At 49.1% G+C, this 21,338-nt stretch overlaps 1 protein-coding gene across 3 annotated transcripts in view; it reads left to right on the top strand.

The window, feature by feature from the left end:
* SELENBP1 (selenium binding protein 1) overlaps window positions 1-11,795 on the top strand; it is a 41,151-nt gene extending 29,356 nt beyond the window's left edge. Inside the window, exons 1-13 of one of the 3 annotated variants that reach the window (XM_082685861.1) lie at window positions 2,508-2,533; window positions 4,030-4,118; window positions 6,647-6,703; window positions 6,881-6,993; window positions 7,251-7,436; window positions 7,952-8,072; window positions 9,174-9,356; window positions 9,626-9,804; window positions 10,250-10,328; window positions 10,420-10,541; window positions 10,800-10,892; window positions 11,069-11,187; window positions 11,368-11,795. In XM_082685861.1, the coding sequence (XP_082541987.1) occupies window positions 2,523-2,533; window positions 4,030-4,118; window positions 6,647-6,703; window positions 6,881-6,993; window positions 7,251-7,436; window positions 7,952-8,072; window positions 9,174-9,356; window positions 9,626-9,804; window positions 10,250-10,328; window positions 10,420-10,541; window positions 10,800-10,892; window positions 11,069-11,187; window positions 11,368-11,530 (1,515 nt within the window). In that variant the 5' untranslated portion in view covers window positions 2,508-2,522 and the 3' untranslated portion in view covers window positions 11,531-11,795. Of the gene's footprint in view, window positions 1-2,507; window positions 2,534-4,029; window positions 4,119-6,646; window positions 6,704-6,880; window positions 6,994-7,250; window positions 7,437-7,951; window positions 8,073-9,173; window positions 9,357-9,625; window positions 9,805-10,249; window positions 10,329-10,419; window positions 10,542-10,799; window positions 10,893-11,068; window positions 11,188-11,367 lie in introns of those variants that run through there. The other 2 variants (XM_082685862.1, XM_082685863.1) reach the window with 2 other exon arrangements.
* Window positions 11,796-21,338: the final 9,543 nt, after the last annotated feature.

A 21,338-nucleotide genomic window follows, 5' to 3' on the forward strand; every position in this document is an offset into this window, starting at 1 on the left:
AGAAACCTCAACCTGCCCAGCAAGTCCTACCTCAGACCTCCCCAGGCTACTGCGGTAGGAACCACAGACCCTGTGTATAGTGGGTTGTGATGCTCCTTTGCAGGCAAATCCGTGTATAGACCGGACAACCTTGTCGAACCCCCATCTGCTCTCAGCCACCTGCATTATCCTGTGTCCTTCATAGCACTTCTTGGCCATATGTGATTTGTTTCTACGCTTCCTTGATTATCAGTATGTCATCTCTATGAAGGCAGAAACTTTGCTTCCTTCCCCACCCTGTCCACCAAAACAGGTGCTCCAGAAGTGTTTGTGGAATGCAAGAATGAATGAATGAACGTGTGTCCCCAAGGAAAGGGCAGATAGGCCAAAAACAACAACAACAAAGTTAATACCCTTATTTGGGGTCTTGGTTACAAAAGTAATGCATGCTTATTATTTTTTAAAATATGCAAGTATCTCAAGTAAAAATGGAAAATTATCCCCTTCCCTCCATCACCCCTCTCCAAAGGTCATACTTGGATGTAGTATCTTTCAGATAGCACGGGGGTTGGGTATCCCTTACTCACTTCCCACGGTGAAGACCCCACTGCTCAGTTCAGGGGACGCCTTCTTCACTGCTCTCCCCACTCCCAAGAAAGGGCCTCGGAGAACCCCGGAGACAAAACACCACAGCTTGTGCCTTCCTTCTGGTGCTTCTGCCTCCCCGCTGCCTCCCCACTACCATGCCCCCTCCTCACCCCTGCCAAAGCCAGAACCAGACAAAACACAAGACGACCCCAGAGTAGTTAGAAAAACTGAGAGCTCTAGAGTCAGATGAACCTGGGATTCCTGCCCTGCGTCTTCCCAGGTGCCTTTGGCCCCTTCTGAGCCTTAGGTTCTTCCTCAGTAAAAGGGAAGATGAGTTACCTACAAGACTGGGGCATAGCAAGGGTTAAGTGCAGGGGTGAGTGTGACCAAGTGGTACATACTGGTTAGTTCTGCTTTCTTCCTGATATCACTCCCCTGGCTGGACTTTGATTGTTTCCCTGTCGCTTTTATTTTGCTAGAGAGGAAGAACAACTTTTTTTTTTTAAGATTTTATTTATTTATTTGACACAGCAAGACACAGTGAGAGAGGGAACACAAGCGGAGGGAGGGGAGAGGGAGAAGCAGGCTTCCCGCCTAGCAGGGAAACACCGATGCAGGGCTCCATCCCAGGACCACGGGATTATGACTGAGCCGAAAGCAGATGCCCAACAACTGAGCCACCCAGGCTCCCTTTCTTTTTTATGTTTTGTTTTGTTTTTTTGTTTTTTGTTTTGTTTTTTTTTTTTACATTTTTAACATTTTGATTCTTGGAGACTCCAGCTTCATCATCTCCTCCCCCTTTCCTTCTCTGGTTTTCATCCTTCCTTTCTCCCTTTGCCATCTTACCAAATGGTGGTCTCAGGACCTGTTTCAAGAGGTCCATAGAAATCTGGCTGAGGCTGGAAGGGAAAGGGAGGAACCAGCAGCAGGGCTCCATGCCCCCAAGGCTGCAAGAATCCATTTTCTGTCTGTGGAGATGGAGCAGAGCCAAAGTTCAATTACATAATCACCTGGCTATTCAGCGGCTAGCCTGATAACCTGCCTCCTCTAATATTTACTGAGCTTTTCTAGAACTTGAAAGAGCAGGAAGGAGCATGGGCTGCACCCAGCCTTCTTTGCAGTGGCCGTGCCCAGTATCAGGATTGTGTACAGCCTCCTGGGACAAACACCTGGGCTGCGGTCCCACCTCCCCCGGGCCAGCCCAGGGTTGGAAGCTCAGGTCTCTCCCCATATCCCTTTGTGTGAATCTGGGAGTCTGCCAGCTGTGGTTGGACTCTGGTTGGCTAGGAAAGGGCAAATCAGATAGAGAAAGGAGCCCTTAAGTTCTTGAGAAGCAACATTTGGGATGCTCAGGCCATAAGAAGGCTGACCGGGGTAGCCCACTATGGGAGCAAAAATGCCAGGGGTCATGGACACCACTATTACCAGCCTGAGTCCTCTCCCAGGACTGCCTCCACCCATAGCCCTAATTTGGACAACTCTTCCCAAGCACCTTGCAGGCTCTGGAGGAAACCTTCTGGGAGAAAGCAGCAGGTAGAGGCTAGGGTCCCATGCAGGAGCCATCGAGCACGCCAAGTCCAAGGTCAGGGCATGCAGAGCTGGCAGTTCAGGACGAAATGGTACTTTGCAATTCTTGTCTAGAGCCAGCAAAATCACAGCTTCTTTGGAGGTAACAGCTCAGGGACTTTGGATGAGAGGGTGAACATGGGCTTTCTTTCTCTTTCAGATTTTGGATGTTGGTCTACTTCAAGCCCCAGAGCAGGGAAGTGGAGGAGGTATGAGATGAGACCTCAGGAGGAGAGGGAGGAGGCCAGAGTGGTGGGCTTAAGGCAGGATAAGTGGAGGCCACCAGCAGACGAAGAAGGAAGCTAGCAGAGGTGAAGAAGCAGCCATGATGGGTGGCTCGCGGTGGGACAGCTGCCTCCACAGGGTCATCTGTGGCACAGGCCTGGCCAATGGTGCCCTGGTGAGGATGTAGCCGTAGGAAAAAGCCAGGAGAGGTTGAGTGTTACTGGGGAGCAGGGGGTAAGGGAGCCTCCCTGTCCCAGGCAGCCACGTAGCCTCCTCCTGTGTGGGCCCTCTCATCCAGGGGAATGAGGAGGACAGATCCCCATCATACAGCAGCCCCGTTTTGTTCTCCTTCCTTCCACTCCAGTTTGGGAAGTCCATGGATCTTTCCGCCGGCCGTCTGAAGACCAAAATTTGTCCCTTTCATTAGCCAATAAAAACTTCACCCCATAGCTTTCATCCAAGGAGATGAAAGTAGCTTCTGTAGACACAGAGTCAGCAGGTACCTAGAAGAGGGGGGCAAGGTCACCCTTGTCAGGCAGCCAGCTGCAGGAAGAGGGATGGCCCTTGGCTTCGAGATGAAGAACTATTGGGGGCCCTTCAACCCCAGCTTCTCTGGATGAGGGCAGCCCCAGGGAGAGCTGACAGATCAGGCCTCAACCCTGCCTTGGTGAGCAGTTACCATTTGGCCGGAGGCCATCCCACGTCCCTGGGACACTATCCCTAGCAGGGTCAGCAGCCCTGGCCAGGACCAAATCCTCCTTCTTTCCTGGATGATTGGAGAGTTTTGTGACTCATCACAGGCCAGTGAGGGACAGTGGCACCCCGCTGGGCTGCCCTGGGGCCTTGTTCTCCACCCTGGGAGCTGCTGAGGTGCCAAGCGGAGAGATGAGGGTGGGGAGGACTCAACTTCCACCTCCTGAGATTGATGAGGGTAACAGAAGGGGATGACGGGCACTGCCAACTTCCCTTCCACTTCAAAGCTCAAGAGGAATACATGAGTGTGAGACATGGGAAGACATGGGTGAGCAGTTGAGGGTGGGTAAGATTGTGCCTTTTGGCCTGTGGATGTCCGGAATAGGAGGGTAATTTTAGGAGAGAGCTGACCCTGGCTGTGGATAATAGCAGATGGGCCCAGGGCCCTGAGTTCCCCTACATAGCAAGAAACAGATCCAAGTCCAGAGGAGAGCCTCTAGATGCAGGAACACCTCCACGCTTAGGCTCACAGGAACACCGCAGACACGCACTCCCATGCACACACGCACAGACCCACACGGCGTAAACATTCTGACAGGCACAGGCTCACATAGGTACACACAGATGTGCCCAAGTCCAGACACACAGGAACACTCCCACTGGCACATTTTCACACACAGAGAGACACACGCACACATCCAGGGGCTACACACAGGTATATAAGACCATGCAGCCCCACAAAGTCCATGTGCCCAGGCGCGCGCGCGCGCGCGCGCGCGCACACACACACACACACACACACACACAGAGTAACTCAAACACCAGCCTCGGGAGGGAGGGAGCCGACTGTGTGAGAGAGTCCTGGCCAACTGCCATTGATCTTTCCCTTTTTTGCTCTGGGCTGCAGCCCAGGCCCGCCCCCTACTCCACCCCGCCCCCGACTGGTTGTATAAATTCCTTCCCTTTGCCCCTTTCCAGCACAGCCTACTTGGACGCCTGCGTACCCCAGCTCTCTGCTCCCTCCTGGCAGGCCGGTCAGGATCGCAGCATAGCAGCAAGCAGCATGGGTAAGGAGGGGGCCTCCTGGCAACCCAGTACCACCAACCTGCTGCCCACAATACAGGGACTGACAGAAAAGCTGGGTGGGGAGAAGCTAGTTAGGGGACGGAGTGCTGGACTCTGCTCCACTGTCCCCACCCCTACCCCTGCATTTCCCAGTTCAGCCAGAGTTTCTAGAGCTGCAAGGAGAGGAGGGTGGGTGGCCCTGGGCCCTCCCCTGCCCCCCCCCCAGTGGGTTCCCACTGCAGCCTGGAGCCAGTGGCCTTTCTGCAGCTGGGAAAATCTGGTAGGGGTGGAGGAATATGTAAGGAGAACCTCTTGTCCCTGGCTGTCACTGGAGGTGAAAGATAATCCTCATTCCAGCCCTGGGCCAGATTTTTACTCCAGAAAGTAGGAAACCCAGGCCTTTGGGGCCAGTTCACTCTAACCACCTTGAACCCCCTTGAAAGGGAATGAGAGCCCACACACTCTCACTGTTCCAGTATCTCCCACCCTCCTAGTCCCCAAAGTCCCCCTATTCGTCGTCCTCTGGCTCCCCGATGTCAGGCTGAGGAAGAATTTGGGTCTGCTTGGGGTTATCGATGTCTTTGTCCCTTGCATCTGACTCTTTCTTGGACTGGCAGAATACCTACCAGCCAGCCTGACACTAGGAAGACCCAATGAGCTTCCCCTGGGTCCATCTCAAATCCAAAGGTGTTCAGAGATCTTGCTTGAGGTGCTTAGAGGACAAGGAGGGTGCTTCCCAGCAAGCACATCAATGCTCCTAGAGACCTGGAGTTGCAAAGGGCCTGAAACACCGGGATTGGGGTGGGGAGGGGATGATGATGCAACCCGCAACACCACTCTCACACCTTCTCTCTGTCTTTGTTCTGCTTTGTGGTTTTCGAGTCTCTGTCTTGAGTCTTGGAGTTTTGAATCTTCTGTTCTGTGTCCAGCAACCTCCTTCCTCTCCCCCATGCCCCCCTGTGCCAGGCCCTGGCACAAGTCCCCTTAACTGTTTTGGACTGGACCTCTCACCCTGCCCCATCTACCCCAGCCCTCTCTTGGGGCACCAACTACAGGCCCCGGATTTCTGTCCCCCCACCCCCTCGCTTTCTGGCACAGCCCTATCCATATTTATACAGTGCTGCTCCTTTACAAAAGTTCTTCGTGAAAACCTTGGCTTATTTGACCTTCATAGTCACCTAGAAAAGAAGGTAAGATATGATTACCCTCTTTTAGCCAAAGAAAAGGAGAAAGTGAAGAGAGCAGGTATCAGATCTGGACCTTGAAACTAGGTTTCTGCACTCCAAAACGCTGTTGCCACTTCTTGGCCTCCTGTCACTTGGCTGCCCTGTGTAGAGGACCTGGTTTCCTGGCTGAGGGCCTGAGCCCAGGCTCCTGGGGAAACTTGACTCCTAGCTCTTCCTGCCTCCCCCTGCCTCCCCACGTGCGGGCCCCCCCCCAGGCTACCCCAGTCGACAGGGCCGTGGCCAGACTGGCCCTGAGCCAGAGCAGGGAGGCAGCACCCAGTCCTGTGATCTCCACTCCGGGATTTCCTCCAGCCTGCCGCTCCCTCTGGGCTATTCCTCAGCTCCTCCCGGCTCCAAAACCTTAGCCAAAGGCCCAGTCCCTTGCCCCCGGCCATCTCAGCAGCTGATTTTGGTCCGGTAGAGCTCTGTGGCTTCTGTTGCCAGACTTAAGGGACAAGGAGGGCCACACCCTACAGCTCTGCTGGGTGGGCCTCTGAGCCCCCCAGAGGTGCACCAAACACCGATAAAGGTAGTGGGCTCACAGGTAGGGGTACAAACTGGTCTGAGGCCATCTAGGTGGTAACAGCCCTACAGCCTTGAACTTCAACCTCCTGTTCCCTACTAGACCTTCAGCTAAGTCACCCAGGTTCTGGCCAGCAGCCTGGGGTCAGGACCAAGAAGGGAGAAAAACAGGAAGTGTCCCTGGTCTGGGTAGAGACACTGTCTGCAACAGAGTTGAACAGGTACCACTCTTGCTAGCTGGGGGACAGCCAGGGCTGACGGGCTCTAATCAAGTCCAACGCTGCACACTTGACTGAACCTTCCTGTTTACTGCTCCTAAAAGCCCACTGTGGTGTTCTTATTACCTTCTTTTTACACTCCGTGTGGAAGTGGATTAAGTAACTTGCCCAAGCGCCCATGGCTAGTTAGTGAGCAGCTGGGCCTGGGGAGCAAGTTGTCATGGTAACCGCTATATGCGCAGCCTCTGCTGAGCTCACCCTTGTCCTGCTGTCCCTTGGGTCCTGCTTGATTGTCTGTCCATCCTCAGGTCCTACCTGTGCAGCTCTTTCTGCCACAGGCACACACACAAACACTCTCACTCTCTCTCTCTCTGTCTCTCAGCAGAGCTTTCAGGGTCAGGGAGATGGGTGGTTGTGATGGGACCAGAGTTGACCCACGACCTGGGACAGCCTGCCTCTGCTGGCTGGCCGGTGGCAGCACATGCACATGGGTGATGGCACATGGGGAAGGAGCCCTCACCCTCCAGAAAGTGGTCCAACCAACATGCCCCATTGTTTCCACAGCTACAAAATGCGGGAAGTGTGGACCCGGCTACCCTACCCCTCTGGAGGCCATGAAAGGTCAGTGGGCAACATCTGAAAGCCCCCCGGAAAGGAATTCTACAAGCCAGTACCTTCTATTGATTCCACGGCTAGTGGGGGTGGGAGCCCCGAGACCTCAGCCTTGGGCACACCCAGTGCCGCCCCTATCATTCCTTTCCACCCTGCTGTCCCCACTAACTGCTTGCTACCCTTCAGGACCCAGGGAGGAGATTGTCTACCTGCCCTGTATTTACCGAAACACTGGCATTGAGGCCCCGGATTATCTGGCCACTGTGGACATTGACCCCAAGTCTCCCCAGTATTGCCAGGTGAGGTGGAGCTCCGGCACTGGCGGGCCCTGAGACCCTTCCTTCAGCCCTGGCCCCGGCAAGGCCCTTTCCCAGCTCCAGCCTTCTGCACCCTCCTTTGGGTGTGACTGTAGATTGTGTTCACTGCCAAAGGGCGCCCCTGAGGTCCGGGGCAGTGAAGAATTCCCGCCTGTGCAGTACTGCCAAGCCCAAGTGGATCCAGGGATCCCAGATGCATGGTCTGGGTGAGCATCAGCCCTCCCCCTCTCCCCTCGAAGGTCATCCATCGACTGCCCATGCCCAACCTGAAGGATGAGCTCCATCACTCGGGATGGAACACCTGCAGCAGCTGCTTCGGGGACAGCACCAAGTCACGTGACAAGCTGATGCTGCCCTGTCTCATGTCTTCCCGTATCTATGTGGTGGATGTGGGCTCCAATCCCCGGGCCCCGAAGCTACACAAGGTATGCCCCTGCCTTTGTTGGTGAGGGACCCAGGGGTAGGGGGTGGGGGAGGTGGGCAGTGGAGGGGTGGGCGTAGCTTTTCTATTTGTTTGTTTTCATTTTCTCTCCCTTAAGCAGGAGCCTCCAATCCTTCCTTTCAACAAGTTGTTGAGTACCTTCTTTGTGCCAGGCACTCACTGCTGGCTGCTGGTGCTACATGCTGGCTGCTGGTGCTACAAAGTTAATGCTGGCAATGGCCAGGAGAAGCTTCTGGTCTCACAGGGCTATGACACAGGGGGAGAGAGAGAAGTCACTGCTTTCTGCCTGCAGAGTTAGCGGTCTCTCAGACTCTCCCTTGCTGCTCTGCAGAAGCTTCCAGATTGAATCTCTGCCCTAGTCCCACTGGGAAAATTGGGTCCATGTCTTGAAGGAAAAGAAGGTGGGGTCAGCAGACAGGAGTAGGGGAATGGGGGAGTCGTGGGCAGGTCCCCCCGGGCCCTGGGAGATTTCTGATGCCATTCCTTATCCTTCTCCAGGTCATTGAGGCTGAGGATATCCATGCCAAGTGTGGCCTGGGCTACATCCACACCAGCCACTGCCTGGCTAGTGGGGAGGTGATGATCAGCTCCCTGGGAGACCCCAAGGGCAATGGCAAAGGTATCTGCTGACACTGTAGGCACACCTGTGGTGAGAAGAGATCCCAAGCTGAGGGATGACCTTCCAGGGAGAACTAGAAGACTGGGTCTCCTCCAAAATTTAAACCATTGTCAATTAACTTCAGTTGTTCCCATTATTTCTATGAAGATGAAACCTGACACTTAGAAGTTATAGTCAGAACAGCCCACCGTGAGGAATGTGGGCACAGACATGGCCCCAGAAAAAGGCATACATTTGATGTCAGTCTTTATGAATTCAGGAGCAAGTCTCGCGGTCCTTGGGATCCTGCATCTTCACATTTGCTCTCTCACTTATGGTAGGATTAGGACTGACACAAAATGTCTGCTATGTGCCAAATACAGCCTCTGAGGGAGCCACTACCAGGATCTCTAGTCTCCAGATCAGAAAGCGGGGCACAGATTGATAAATATCTTACCCAAAGTCACAGCTAGTGAGTTGTGGGTGGAACTCCAACCCAGGAATCCAGATCAGCTGCGTCTTCATCACATGCCAGGCTGCTTCCCTCCAAACCTTACCCATTTTTGTCAGGGTCCTCCATCTGATCAGAGCGGAATATTAGCTACTTCTCAGAGACCAGAGGAATGTGACATTCCTAGATTCAGTAACACTGAGGAGTTGACATCTAGTTGTATTTGCAAAGAGTTGCCCAAGTGTCATAACAAGGGAAAATGTGTTGGGCATTCATGTTGAATGAGAAGTAAATATAATTTGCCTGCTCTAAAAAAGTAAAACAATGTAGTGAGCGGAATGCAGCCTAGACTCTGGGAGGAACCCCACATAGAATGGGAGGCTGGGCAAGAGCAGCATGGGGTGCTGAGTCCCAGGCTCTTGGCTCAAGAGGACAGAAAATTTCCCCTAGGAAGGGGATGAAATTGATGGCGGTAGGGGTACCAGAGTAAGTCCCCACCTCCCACCTGGTCCTCTGGGTGGGACCCTCTGGACACCTGAATTGAAGGAACTAGAAAATCCAGTGGGAGGAAAGGGCACCTGGCAATGGACTTGGAGCCTCTTGGACATGCCTCGAGGTGGGTGACGGTAGCATCTCTATTGCCTCTACCTGCCACTTCCTTCCCTGCTCAGGGGGTTTTGTGCTGCTGGATGGAGAGACGTTTGAGGTGAAGGGGACATGGGAACGGCCTGGGGGAGCCGCACCTATGGGCTATGACTTCTGGTACCAGCCTCGACACAATGTCATGATCAGCACTGAATGGGCGGCTCCCAACGTCTTTCGAGATGGCTTCAACCCCGCTGATGTAGAGGCAGGTGAGAATCCCCTCCAGAGGCCGGCTGGAGCCTGAGCATGCACACTACTCCTGTCTGCTTGGAAACCCCTCTCTGGGCTTCTTCCTCCTATGAACCCAACTCTTGGGGTGATGGTATAGGATTGTGCCAAGTACTCTGACTTGTTTAGGTGTCTTCCTAATCCCTCCAGCCGGTTTTTCCACTTTCTGCCGGGGGGGCTGTGTGGAGGGTTTTGCCCACTGCCCTGACCTGATCCTGAGCCCACCCTCTGGCCCCATCCCCCACCCCAGGGCTGTATGGTAGCCACATACACGTGTGGGACTGGCAGCGCCATGAGATCGTGCAGACCCTGCCTTTGCAGGATGGACTCATCCCCCTGGAGGTCCGCTTCCTGCACAACCCCGATGCAGCCCAGGGCTTCGTGGGCTGTGCCCTCAGCTCCACCATCCAGCGCTTCTACAAGAATCAGGTAACATGTGTCCTCAGGCCCTCTCCTCCCAGCAGTCCCAGCTTGTACCTCTGCTAGTCTTCCAGAACCACGAGCTACCCCTCTCTCTAGACCTGGGCCCCTCTGCCTGGCTCTGCTAGCCCAAATTTTCCAGGAACAAAATCCAAGGCCACCTGCTCTATCTTGCTTCTCTCCTAAACTCTCAAGTCCCATTTATTTGTTCAAAAATTATTTGTGTGAGTTTCTACAGTAGGCACTGTGCTGGATGCTGGGAATGCAGTAGAGAAGCCGACATCATCCCTGTTAAGGGGCCCATGTGGGCTTAGACCCTGGTGGTAGGAAAACCCTGAATCTGCTGTCTCCCTGTAGACAGTGGGCTCTGGAAAGACCCAGCTCCAACCTCAGTCCCCCAATCTCCCAAGCTCACCTCTCTGCCTCCTCACCCCATCCCCACCTACCAATACAGGGAGGTACTTGGTCTGTGGAGAAGGTGATCCAGGTGCCCCCCAAGAAAGTGAAAGGCTGGCTGCTGCCCGAAATGCCAAGTGAGTGTCCAGGGGAGGGTGGGAATCAGGAAGGGACTCCTGGCTTGGGGAACAAGAGTCCTAAAGCCTCGGCACCACACCCACACCCCAGGCCTGATCACGGACATCCTGCTGTCCCTGGATGACCGCTTCCTCTACTTCAGCAACTGGCTGCATGGGGACCTGCGACAGTATGACATCTCTGACCCACATAGGCCCCGCCTCACGGGACAGGTGGGGTGCTAACAGAATGAGGAGCCAGAAGGAGGGCGGAAGAAGTCTGGGGATGAGGGAGAGGGTATGAAGTGGCTAAAGGATGTTAAAGGAGGTGGAGGGAGAACAAAAATGGGAGGCTGAGGGATAGCGCAGCCCAGGACTATGGGGAGCCGTGGCTACCTGCAGGGAGCGGGGAACATGGGGCTAGCTGTTCTTTCTGTGGTGTCCTCACCTCCCACCATTATCCTCCCTTATGCTCTGGATCTCCCCACCCAGCTCTTCCTTGGGGGCAGCATCGTTAAGGGAGGGCCTGTGCAAGTGTTGGAGGACCAGGAGCTGAAATGCCAGCCAGAGCCGCTGGTAGTCAAGGTGAGGAGCTACCTCCCCTTGCCCTCCCCCTGACAACTCCCTCCTCGCAGCCCCCATCCGGGCTCATGAGACCCTCAGATCCATGCTGGGGAAGTATGGGGTGGGGGGGCATACTCCATGATCCCCCTCCAAGGACCCATGTGTTGCCATGGGGCTGACCCCCTGGTTTTCCCAAGGGGAAACGGGTACCTGGAGGCCCCCAGATGATCCAGCTTAGCCTAGACGGGAAGCGTCTCTACGTCACCACGTCTCTGTACAGTGCCTGGGACAAACAGTTTTACCCCGATCTCATCAGGTGAGAAGCAGACAGCCGGGGCTTCCCTCCCTCATGTTCCTGTCCCAGAAGACTCCTTGGGCTGCTTCCATCCTACAGGCCCTGCTCCTTCCTTAGGACCTAGCCCAGCATCACAGACTCTTAGGGGAAGGGGATGGGCCATCTGTGACCTCTCTCTTTTCCCCTCCCTGTTCCCACCAGGGAAGGCTCCGTGATGCTGCAGATCGATGTAGACACAGTAAGGGGAGGCCTGAAGTTGAACCCCAACTTCCTCGTGGACTTTGGGAAGGAGCCTCTAGGCCCAGCCCTGGCCCACGAGCTCCGCTACCCTGGGGGTGACTGCAGCTCTGACATTTGGCTCTGAAGTCCAGCCCTGGTAGCCACTGAGCCCTCATTTCTTCAGAGACCTGGCTTCGTTCTGCTCCTTTTGGCCCCCAACCCTTGGCAGATTGTCCCACAAAAGCCAAACCTGAGGCTGCTGGAATGTGTTGAGTAGTGTCTTCTCTTACAGATCACTGCTTTGTGTTGCTCCCTGGCTGTTTTTACATGAGCTCTTGGACATTATTTGGCCAAGAAATAAACTGGTGAACCTAGTGATCACCTCATCTCTGGGGGCACAGGGTCTGTGACTTCTCTTCTGCTGACCCTTCGTATCTTGCATAGGAAAGTCCTGGAGAGTACTCCAGGGGAGGGGTGCCTGGGTGGCTCAGTCGGTTAAGTGTCTGCCTTCGGCTCTGGTCATGATGCCAGGGTCCTAGGATTGAGCCCTGTATCGGGCTCCCTGCTCTGCGGGAAGTTTGCTTCTCCCTCTCCCACTCCTTCCCACTTGTGCTATCTCAAAGAAATAGGTAAAAATCTTAAAAAAAAAAAAGAGTACTCTAGGGGAGTGCCTAGTTTATACTAGTGATGACAACATGATGCTAAGGGTGCTCTGATCTCTTCTTTATGGCCAGACAGAATGTGGAACTCTGGGAGATTGTTGTCACAAAGAGACCTGGGAGGAGAGAGTGTCAATTGGTGTTCCTGAACTTGACTATTTTTTAAATCCATGCTTTCTTTCAATGAATGTAAAGTTTCACCCACCACCCCCAGGAGAGTGTAGCGTGTCCCCTCTCACACAAGGGACACCCCAGGCCCCTGACATGGATGGTGCAATCTGCTGGCAAGAGTACTGGGAGAACACAGAGCTGTCAGGAGGTTAGGCATGTCACCTCCCATCTGGAAGACAGGAATATGAGCAGGCAGGAGGTCCGGAAACGTCAAGGGGAACCAATCCAACAGACCAGACCTGGCCCTCTTGTGTTCAGACCTGGACGGTGTTTTAGGACCTTGCCCAAAGCAGAAATGTCTCCTTTTTCTGCAATAGGTCTTTATTCTTCATGGAAGGAATGAGACGGGAGTGTCAGGAACCTAAGAGACCAAAGCTAGGCAGTAATTCTATTGAATCCTTTACACCTCACCCAAAACAATGCCAAGCAACATTCAGGTATCAGCCTATGTTCTTCTCTGCCTTCCACAAAGGTGTCTTGTTTGAATCAATGAATGAATGAATGAGTGAATTTTTAAAAGTTATCTTGTTTAAACATTGGAAGAGTCTAGGACTCCCAAGATGGCCAGGGCATCCCCAGAGTGGAACACACTTCTTTCCTTTGGGGTCTCTAAATATGCTCCTTGAAAGATCTACCTCCACTTAGTCCTCATTCCATCACCCTGCCTTACCTGCCATCTGGGCCAGGTTATCACATCCTTTGGAAAGCCGCCTTCACTGACTCCCCAGGGTGGGGGCCTCCTGCACTTAACCTCAGCATGCACATATGTGTCGTTATACTGTAACTCCCTGTTTATTCCCAATACCTGGCTTGCATCTTAGCACATAGCGTGCTCTAATGACTAAATGAATATAAAGGAAGTGTGTGGGATGAGTGAGTTACAGCGAGCCTTGGGGTGTATTGGGTCTTACCGGATGTTTCTCTCCTCAGTTTCTTCTCTGTCCTTTTCAATAACCAAACTGCTTCAGAAAGAAAAAAGGATCATATAGTTCTACATCATTTCCAAATATTTCTAAAACCTTAAAATTCCATTGGACCAAATGAACCTCAAACACGTACCATACCAGAAAGCAAGGAAACTATGAAGACTATAGGGGTTATGTCTAAAGGACATGGGCAAAAGCCTGATATCTATATTACATGAAAAAAATCCCAAAATTCAACAGTAAAAACCCAAAAATTCAAATTTGAACATGGGCAGGACACATGAACAGATATTACACCAAAGAGGATATAAAGATGGCAAGTAAGCACATGAAAAGATAACCAATATCACTGGCCACTAGGGAAATTAAAACCTGTGATACCACTACACACCTATCAGGATGGCTAAAATAGAAAATAGTGATAACACAAAATGTTGGCAAATGTGTAAAGACTGGATTGTTCATACATTGCTGGCGGAAATATAAAATGGTATAGCCATTCTGGAAAATACCTGGACAGTCCCTTATAAAGACCAAACACGCAGGGGGAGAGCTAAGACGGTGGCATAGTAGGAAGAACCTAGGCTTGCTTGCTTTGTCTCTTGAACACAGCTAGATAGCTATCAAATCATTCTGAATACCCAAGAACCGGACCTGAGGACTGAGGGAACAAACTGCACAGCTAGAGGGAACAAACTGCACAGCTAGAGGGACAGAAGAGGCCACATTGAGGAAGAAGTAAGCAAAGTCACCTTAAAAGACAAAATAACCCTCAGGCTTGAGCAAAAAAATATAAAAAAATTAAAAATGACCAAACATGTACTTATATGACCCAGCAATTAACTTTGGGGCATATATCCCAGAAAATGTATGTTCACACAAAGACCTGTATAGAGTTGTTCATAGCAGCTTAACTCATAATAGCTCCAACCTGGAAACCATCCAAATGCCTTTCAGTGGATTCATGGCTAAACTGCTATATCCATACCATGAACTATATAACACTCAGCAATAAAGAGGAACTAACTACTGGTACACACAGCAATCTGGATGAATCTCAAGGGAATTATGTTGAGGGAGGGGACCCAATCTCAAAAGGTTACATACAGTATGATTCAACTTATAGAACATTCATGAAATAACAAAAGTATAGGTTTGGAGGGGCACCTGGGTAGCCCCTCCCCTCCTAAAAGAAAGAAATTTAAAAAAAAATTATTTTTTTTTTAAGTATGGAAATGGGGTGCCTGGATGGCTCAGTTGGTTAAGCCTCTACCTTTAGCTCAGGTCATGATCTCAGGGTCCTGGGATCAAGTCCCACATCGGGCTCTCTGCTCAGCAGGGAACCTGCTTCCCCCTCTCTCTCTGCCTGCCTTTCTGCCTACTTGTGATCTCTCTCTCTGTGTCAAATGAATAAATAAAATGTTTTTTGTTTTTTTTTTAAAGTGTGGAACTGGAGAATAGATCAGTGCTTGCCAGAGCTTAAGGATGGCACTGGGCAAGGGAGATTGTCTATAAAAGTATACACAGAGGATCCTTGTAGTGATGAAACTGGTGTGTAGTTTGATTGAAATGATGGTTACACACACCTACAATATGACAAAAAATTTGTATGATAAATATACATACATATACATGTAAGCGAGTGTGTACAAAGTTGGTGAAACCTGAGTAAATCTGATGCATTGTATCAATGTCAGTCAGTTTCCTGGTTCTGATATTGTGCTGTGGTTACACAAGGTACACCATCAGGGCAAACTGGGTGAAGGGCTCTCTCAGTATTATTTCTTGCAACTACAGGTGAATCCACAATTCTCTCCAAAGAAAAAAAATATCACGTGAGTCAACTTGAAGGAGCTTCCACTGGCCAAAGATAGAACAATTTGAGTTTCTTTTTTTTTTTTTTTTAATTTTTTTTTAATTTATTCCTTTGACAGAGACAGATCAGAAGTAGGCAGAGAGGAAGGCAGAGAGAGGAGGAAGCAGGCTCCCTGCCGAGCAGAGAGCCCGATGCAGGACTCAATCCCAGGACCCTGAGATCATGACCTGAGCTGAAGGCAGAGGCTTTAACCCACTGAGCCACCCAGGCGCCCACAATTTGAGTTTCAAAAAGAATAATAATTGGGGGTGCCTGAGTGTTGGTTAAGCATCTGCCTTCAGTTGGTGTCATGATCCCAGGGTCCTGAGATCGAGGCCAGTTTCAGGCTCCCTGCTTAGGGAGTCTGCTTCTCCCTCTGCATGCTCTGCCTGCCACTCTCCCTGCCTGTGCTCTCTCCCTGACAAATAAATAAATAAAATCTTTTTTTTTTTTTTTTAAAAGAGTCCTTATTTCTTGGCCATACTGAAGTATTTACACAAAAACTAAATTATATACAGGTGTACTGATATAATGAGTGTCTCCATTAAAACGACCTAGAGTGATGAGTTGGAGAATGGAAGAGATGCAGATAAAACAAGATTGATGAGACATTAATAATTCTTAAAGCAGGGGGCGCCTGGGTGGCTCAGTGGGTTAAGCCGCTGCCTTTGGCTCAGGTCATGATCTCAGGGTCCTGGGATTGAGCCCCACATCGGGCTCTCTGCTCAGTGGGAAGCCTGCTTACCCCCTTCTCTCTGCCTGCTTGTGATCTCTCTCTCTCTCTGTCAAATAAATAAAATCTTTTAAAAAATAATTCTTAAAGCAGAATATTAGGTATATGTATGCGGGGAATTATATTCTTCCTTCTCCTTTTGCATGTTTGAAAATTTTTCATAATAAAAACTTTAAAAAAAATACTATTCACCTGTATCCTTGTCCTGGTTTCATTTCACTACTTCTGATCCTTCATCACTGAAACAGACACTCCAAAAAGAAGAGAGTCCCTCCTGTCCCAGATGCCACAAGCACCAGCAGTATGTGACCCAAACTTCGTAATTCCTGCCATACCTATTCTGATCCATCTCTGTTGTACACACACAGATTCCTCCCCATGCCCCACCCCCAGGCTAGAGGAGTATGAAGAGCAAAACTGAGCTTACTGTGCCAAAGTCTAGTGTGGGACTAGCTGCTTCTTCTAACACCATGGTCACCTCCACAAGTTGGTTTAGGACACTATCCAGAAAGTTCTGGAGAGTTTTCTGAGCTCAGGGACATCCCCAGAAAAGCAGTAGCCCCTGTCCTCATGACAAAGGATTGACAGAGTCTTGGAGAGTGTCCACCCATCACTGGTCCTTTTAGCATGGTTATCCCTCTCGCCATTGCAATTGGGTAAGTCTTTAAGGATAACCTAAGGTAATTGCATTTATCCCAGGAATTATTGAGAATCACTCTTCTTGCATCTTCTAAGCATTGGATTGCCCCACTCCATGTCCTAAATATCTGCTTCTGGCCATTCTCTGTCACACCATTAGGAGGCCCTTTCCTGACTTTCTGATTTTTAAGGACTAGCAAACTCTCTGATCTAAACACTACTTTTGTTCACAAATCTGTAATTTGGACAGGGCTCTATGGGAACTGTTTGGCGTCAGCTGGAGCAGCTTAAAGACTAGAGGCTAGAATCGTCCGATGGCTCACTCACTCACAAGCCCAGTGATTGATGCTGGCTGTCACCAGCAACTTACATATGACCTTTCCATGTGGCTGCTTGGCCTCCTAACAACATGGTGGCTGGGTTCCAAGGGTGAGTGTCCTGAGAGAAAGGAAAGAGGAAACTGTATCACTTACTCTAACCCATACTTGGAAGTCATACAGCATCACTTCCACTGCATTCCATTCACTGATAGTTACAAAGACCTTCTGGGCTTCGAGGGGACAGGAAATACATTCCATCTCTTGATGGGGAGGTGGCAAAATTCTGGAATAGTCTGTGAAACCAGAAATACTTTTGTGGCCACATGTGAAAAATACAATCTTCTATATGTAGAAACTCATAATGGAAAATTCTAGCATCAGACATCAGAACACAATTACATCAATTAAAACAGTGTGTGTGGCTCAGTGGGTTAAGCCTCTGCCTTCGGCTCAGGTCATGATCTCAGGGTCCTGGGATCGAGCCCCGCATCGGGCGCTCTGCTCAGCTGGGAGCCTGTTCCTCCTCTCTCTCTTTGCCTACCTCTCTGCCTACGTGTGATCTCTGTCAAATAAATAAATAAAATCTTGGGGCGCCTGGGTGGCTCAGTGGGTTAAGCCGCTGCCTTCGCTCGGGTCATGATCTCAGGGTCCTGGGATCGAGTTCCGCATCGGGCTCCCTGCTCAGCAGGGAGCCTGCTTCCTCCTCTCTCTCTGCCTGCCTCTCTGCCTACTTGTGATCTCTCTCTGTCAAATAAATAAATAAAATCTTAAAAAGAAAAAACAAAACAGTGTGGGGTGGAGGAATGGATAAATAGAATCAATAGGAAAGCAGAAGGTCCAGAAACAGACCCAACTATATAAGGGAACTTAGCATATGATTATAGTATGAAAGGAATCAACTATAATAAGAAGGAAGTGAAAAACACCTGGCTGACTCAGTCAGTGGAGCTAACTCTTGATCTTTAGGTTGTGAGTTTGAGCCCTACATTGGGTGTAGCTATTACTTTAAAAAAAAATTTTTTTTAAAAGATCTTTATTTATTTATTTGACAGAGATCACAAGTAGGCAGAGAGACAGGCAGAGAGAGAGGAGGAAGCAGGCTCCCCGCGGAGCAGAGAGCCCGATGTGGGGCTCGATCCCAAGACTCTGGGATCATGACCTGAGCCGAAAGCAGAGGCTTTAACCCACTGAGCCACCCAGGCGCCCCAAAATATTTTTTTTTAAAGAAGGAAATGATTGGGGCGCCTGGGTGGCTCAGTGGGTTAAAGCCTCTGCTTTCGGCTCAGGTCATGATCCCGGGGTCCTGGGATCGAGCCCCGCATCGGGCTCTCTGCTCAGCCAGGGAGCCTGCTTCCTCCTCTCTCTCTGCCTGCCTCTCTGCCTACTTGTGATCTTTGTCTGTCAAATAAATAAAAATAAAATCTTAAAAAAAAAATAAATAAATAAAGAAGGAAATGATAAATATTTTGAAAAGACTGGCCAAAAAAAAGAAAAGAAAAGACAGGCCATCTATTTGGAAAACAAACAAATTAAATTAGATCCTATGGAAGACGTTATTGTGGGGCACCTGGGTGGCTCAGTCGTTAGGGTCTGCCTTCAGCTCAGGTCATGATTCCAGGGTCCTCTGATGGAGCCCTGCATCAGGCTCCCTGCTTCTCCCTCTCCCACACCCCCTGCTAGTATTCCCTCTCTCACTCTCTCTCTTTGTGTCAAATAAATAAAATCTTAAAAAAAAAAAAGACATTATTGATTGACTGAACAACCATTCCTCAAACTTTTTCCCTTGTTCACCAGAAGTAATTTGTATCTTTAATTTTATGGTAATAATTCTATTACTTTTACTCTTTACCACATATGTATTTATCCATAAACAATATATTGTTCAGTTTTGCCTGCCATTAAATATTTGTAAATTGCATTGCACTATGTGTTTTCTTCTGTTATAGTTCCTTCACTGTTTCTAAAGTTCATCTGTGTAAATGTATGTAGCTGTGGCTCATTCATTCCCACTACCATATGACATTCCATCATATAAAGATACCACAGCTTATTACTCTGCTCCTGATGGACATTGGGATTTCCAGTTTTTGCTAATGCACACAGTGAGACTATAAACCTTACTGTCTCTATATTCAGGGCATGTCTGTAGGAGTAGGATTGTTGAATCATAGAATATTCACATATTCAACATTATCAAGTAATTCCAAATTCTTTTCCAAAATTATAGCAAATTGCATCCCCACCAGCAGTGGGTTAGGGCTCCAGTTGGCTCACAGCCCTGTTGGCTCTCAGCACTGCCAGACTTTGTAATTGTTGCCAATTTAGTGGCTATGAAATGGTATCTCATTGTGGTTTTAACTTGCATTTTCTTGATTACGATAGAGAGAGAACTTTTCATATGTTTACGAGCCATTTCTGCTTCTTTTATGAAATTTCTGTTGATTTCCTCTTTCCATTTCTCTAGTTGGGTGTTTATCTTTTCATTTGTAGAGGGCCTTTATAAATTCCACATGATAATCCTTTGTCAGTTATGTGTCTTGAAAATATCTTCTTCCAGTCTGTGGCTCGATTTTACATTCTTTTCATAGTTCTTTTTAAAGTAAATTTAGGTTTTTAATATTAATTATCTAAATTTATCAATATTGTCTTTCATGGTTTGTTTTCTTATGTTTAAGGATTCACTCCCAATAGGCATTGTACAACAGTTTTTTGTTTTTTTTTTAAGATTTTATTTATTTATTTGACAGAGAGATCACAAGTAGATGGAGAGGCAGCTAGAGAGAGAGAGAGAGAAGCAGGCTCCCTGCTGAGCAGAGAGCCCAATGCGGGACTCGATCCCAGGACCCTGAGATCATGACCTGAGCCGAAGGCAGCGGCTTAACCCACTGAGCCACCCAGGCGCCCCGTACAATAGTTTCTAGAGCATATTCTGAATCCAGAATATGGATTCCCTCACTTACTGTGTAACACTGGGCAAATTATTAACCTCTCAATGCCTTTGTCTTCTCATCTGTAAAATAGGGATAATCACACTACTTCTCTGACAGAGTTGCTATGAGATGAAGTGGCAACATTTGTGAGGTCTTTAGAGAAATCCTCACCACGTATTAAACTCTAAATAAATACTTGCTGTTATTGTGGTGATGTTTATCAGATCATTTTTACTGTTACTCCTCAGGGCAAGGTACATTATACCTTATTCAGCGCTATATCCAACCCCCCCACACCCCGCTCTTAACACAATGCCTGGCATAAATGAATACTTGCCTGTTTTTCCCTTCTTGAGCCTTTCACCCCATGCAACCTCACCTTCTTATAGTGTTGTCAAAATAATGTCGCTTACATAGCTATGATACCTTTTCTCCCTTTACTGGAGTTTCCATTTATTCCCTGCCACCCGCAAATTCCTAAACCGGCATAATTTATCCCAATCTCTTTTTCTAATCAAAGTGCCCTATATCTCCCTTCATACCAAACAGTGGTGGTTGGGTGTATCTTTCCATCAGTCTGTATCTACTTTTGTGTATTGGTATCTACAAGTATGTATACACCCAGTTTACGGCAGTTCAAGAGAATGGGCTCTGAAGGCAGACTGCCTATCTTTGGATCCTGATTCTAGCACTTACTACATATGTAACTGTGGACAAGTCCCTTCATCTCTGGGAATCTCAGTTTCTTTGCCTGTAAAACAGAAACAATAACTACCTATTTCAAAGAGCTGCCATGAATATTAAATGAGGTAGGTGCTCAGCATTCAGGATGGTGTCTAGCACACAATAAACACCAATAAATTTTTGCTGTTATTAGAAAACCTTCTTGCCAGTATATCCTTATTCCCCCAAACTCTACAATTCCTTGGATTCTCCCTGTATCCACAGAAGCCAGTTGCAGGTAATTAGAGGCTATCAAGGCCAAAGGTGACCAGATCAGCGGTGTTGCTGTCCTCTTTACAAAAGTACACTGATGATGAGACTAGAGGATGTATTAGAAGTCAGGACTGCAAATATACTTTTAGATGTCACAAATACACATTTAGGTGCTGTGCAAAGCAAAATATATCCACTCAAAGAATGCTAACCTTCAGTCCCTAACCTCTGAAATCAGATGCAAAACTTGGCCTGCATATGCATTTCTCATGGCAAAGCGTTCATTGCTTTCATTGGATTCATGACCTAAAAAAAAATCCTTAACGAAAAGGGTTAAGAACCCATGACCTATACAGGACAATATTCTCTTAAGAGCAAAGAGTTCCTGTGAGCATCCAGCACCCCCTGGGGGTGTCAGTCAAAATTCGTTCGCTGAGTTCAGAACTGTGGGGATCCAGATACATTAGCAACTCTGTGGAAGGACATAAAGTATCCACGGAAACCCAGAAACGCTTGGCATTTTAACTAAATGTGGTCCAGCTGCGGAGGTTTTGAGGCCTCCATCAGAGAGGAACGTAAGCCTGTGTTTACAGATTTGTTGTGGAGAGCCAGTATGCTGTGATGACGGCGGGGCGGGGGGCCGAGGGTGGAGTGCTCAAGTTGTTTTCATCAAAAGGAGGTTATATGAGCTTACAGCGAAACTCCATTACTACTACCCATAATTTTCTAGCTTTTTTTTTTTTTTTTTTTTAAATCATCCGTTGATTTTCTTCCAGTAGCTCTG

Source organism: Mustela nivalis (genome assembly GCF_964662115.1).
Source record: "Mustela nivalis genome assembly, chromosome: 10".
NCBI classification, from domain to species: domain Eukaryota; kingdom Metazoa; phylum Chordata; class Mammalia; order Carnivora; family Mustelidae; genus Mustela; species Mustela nivalis.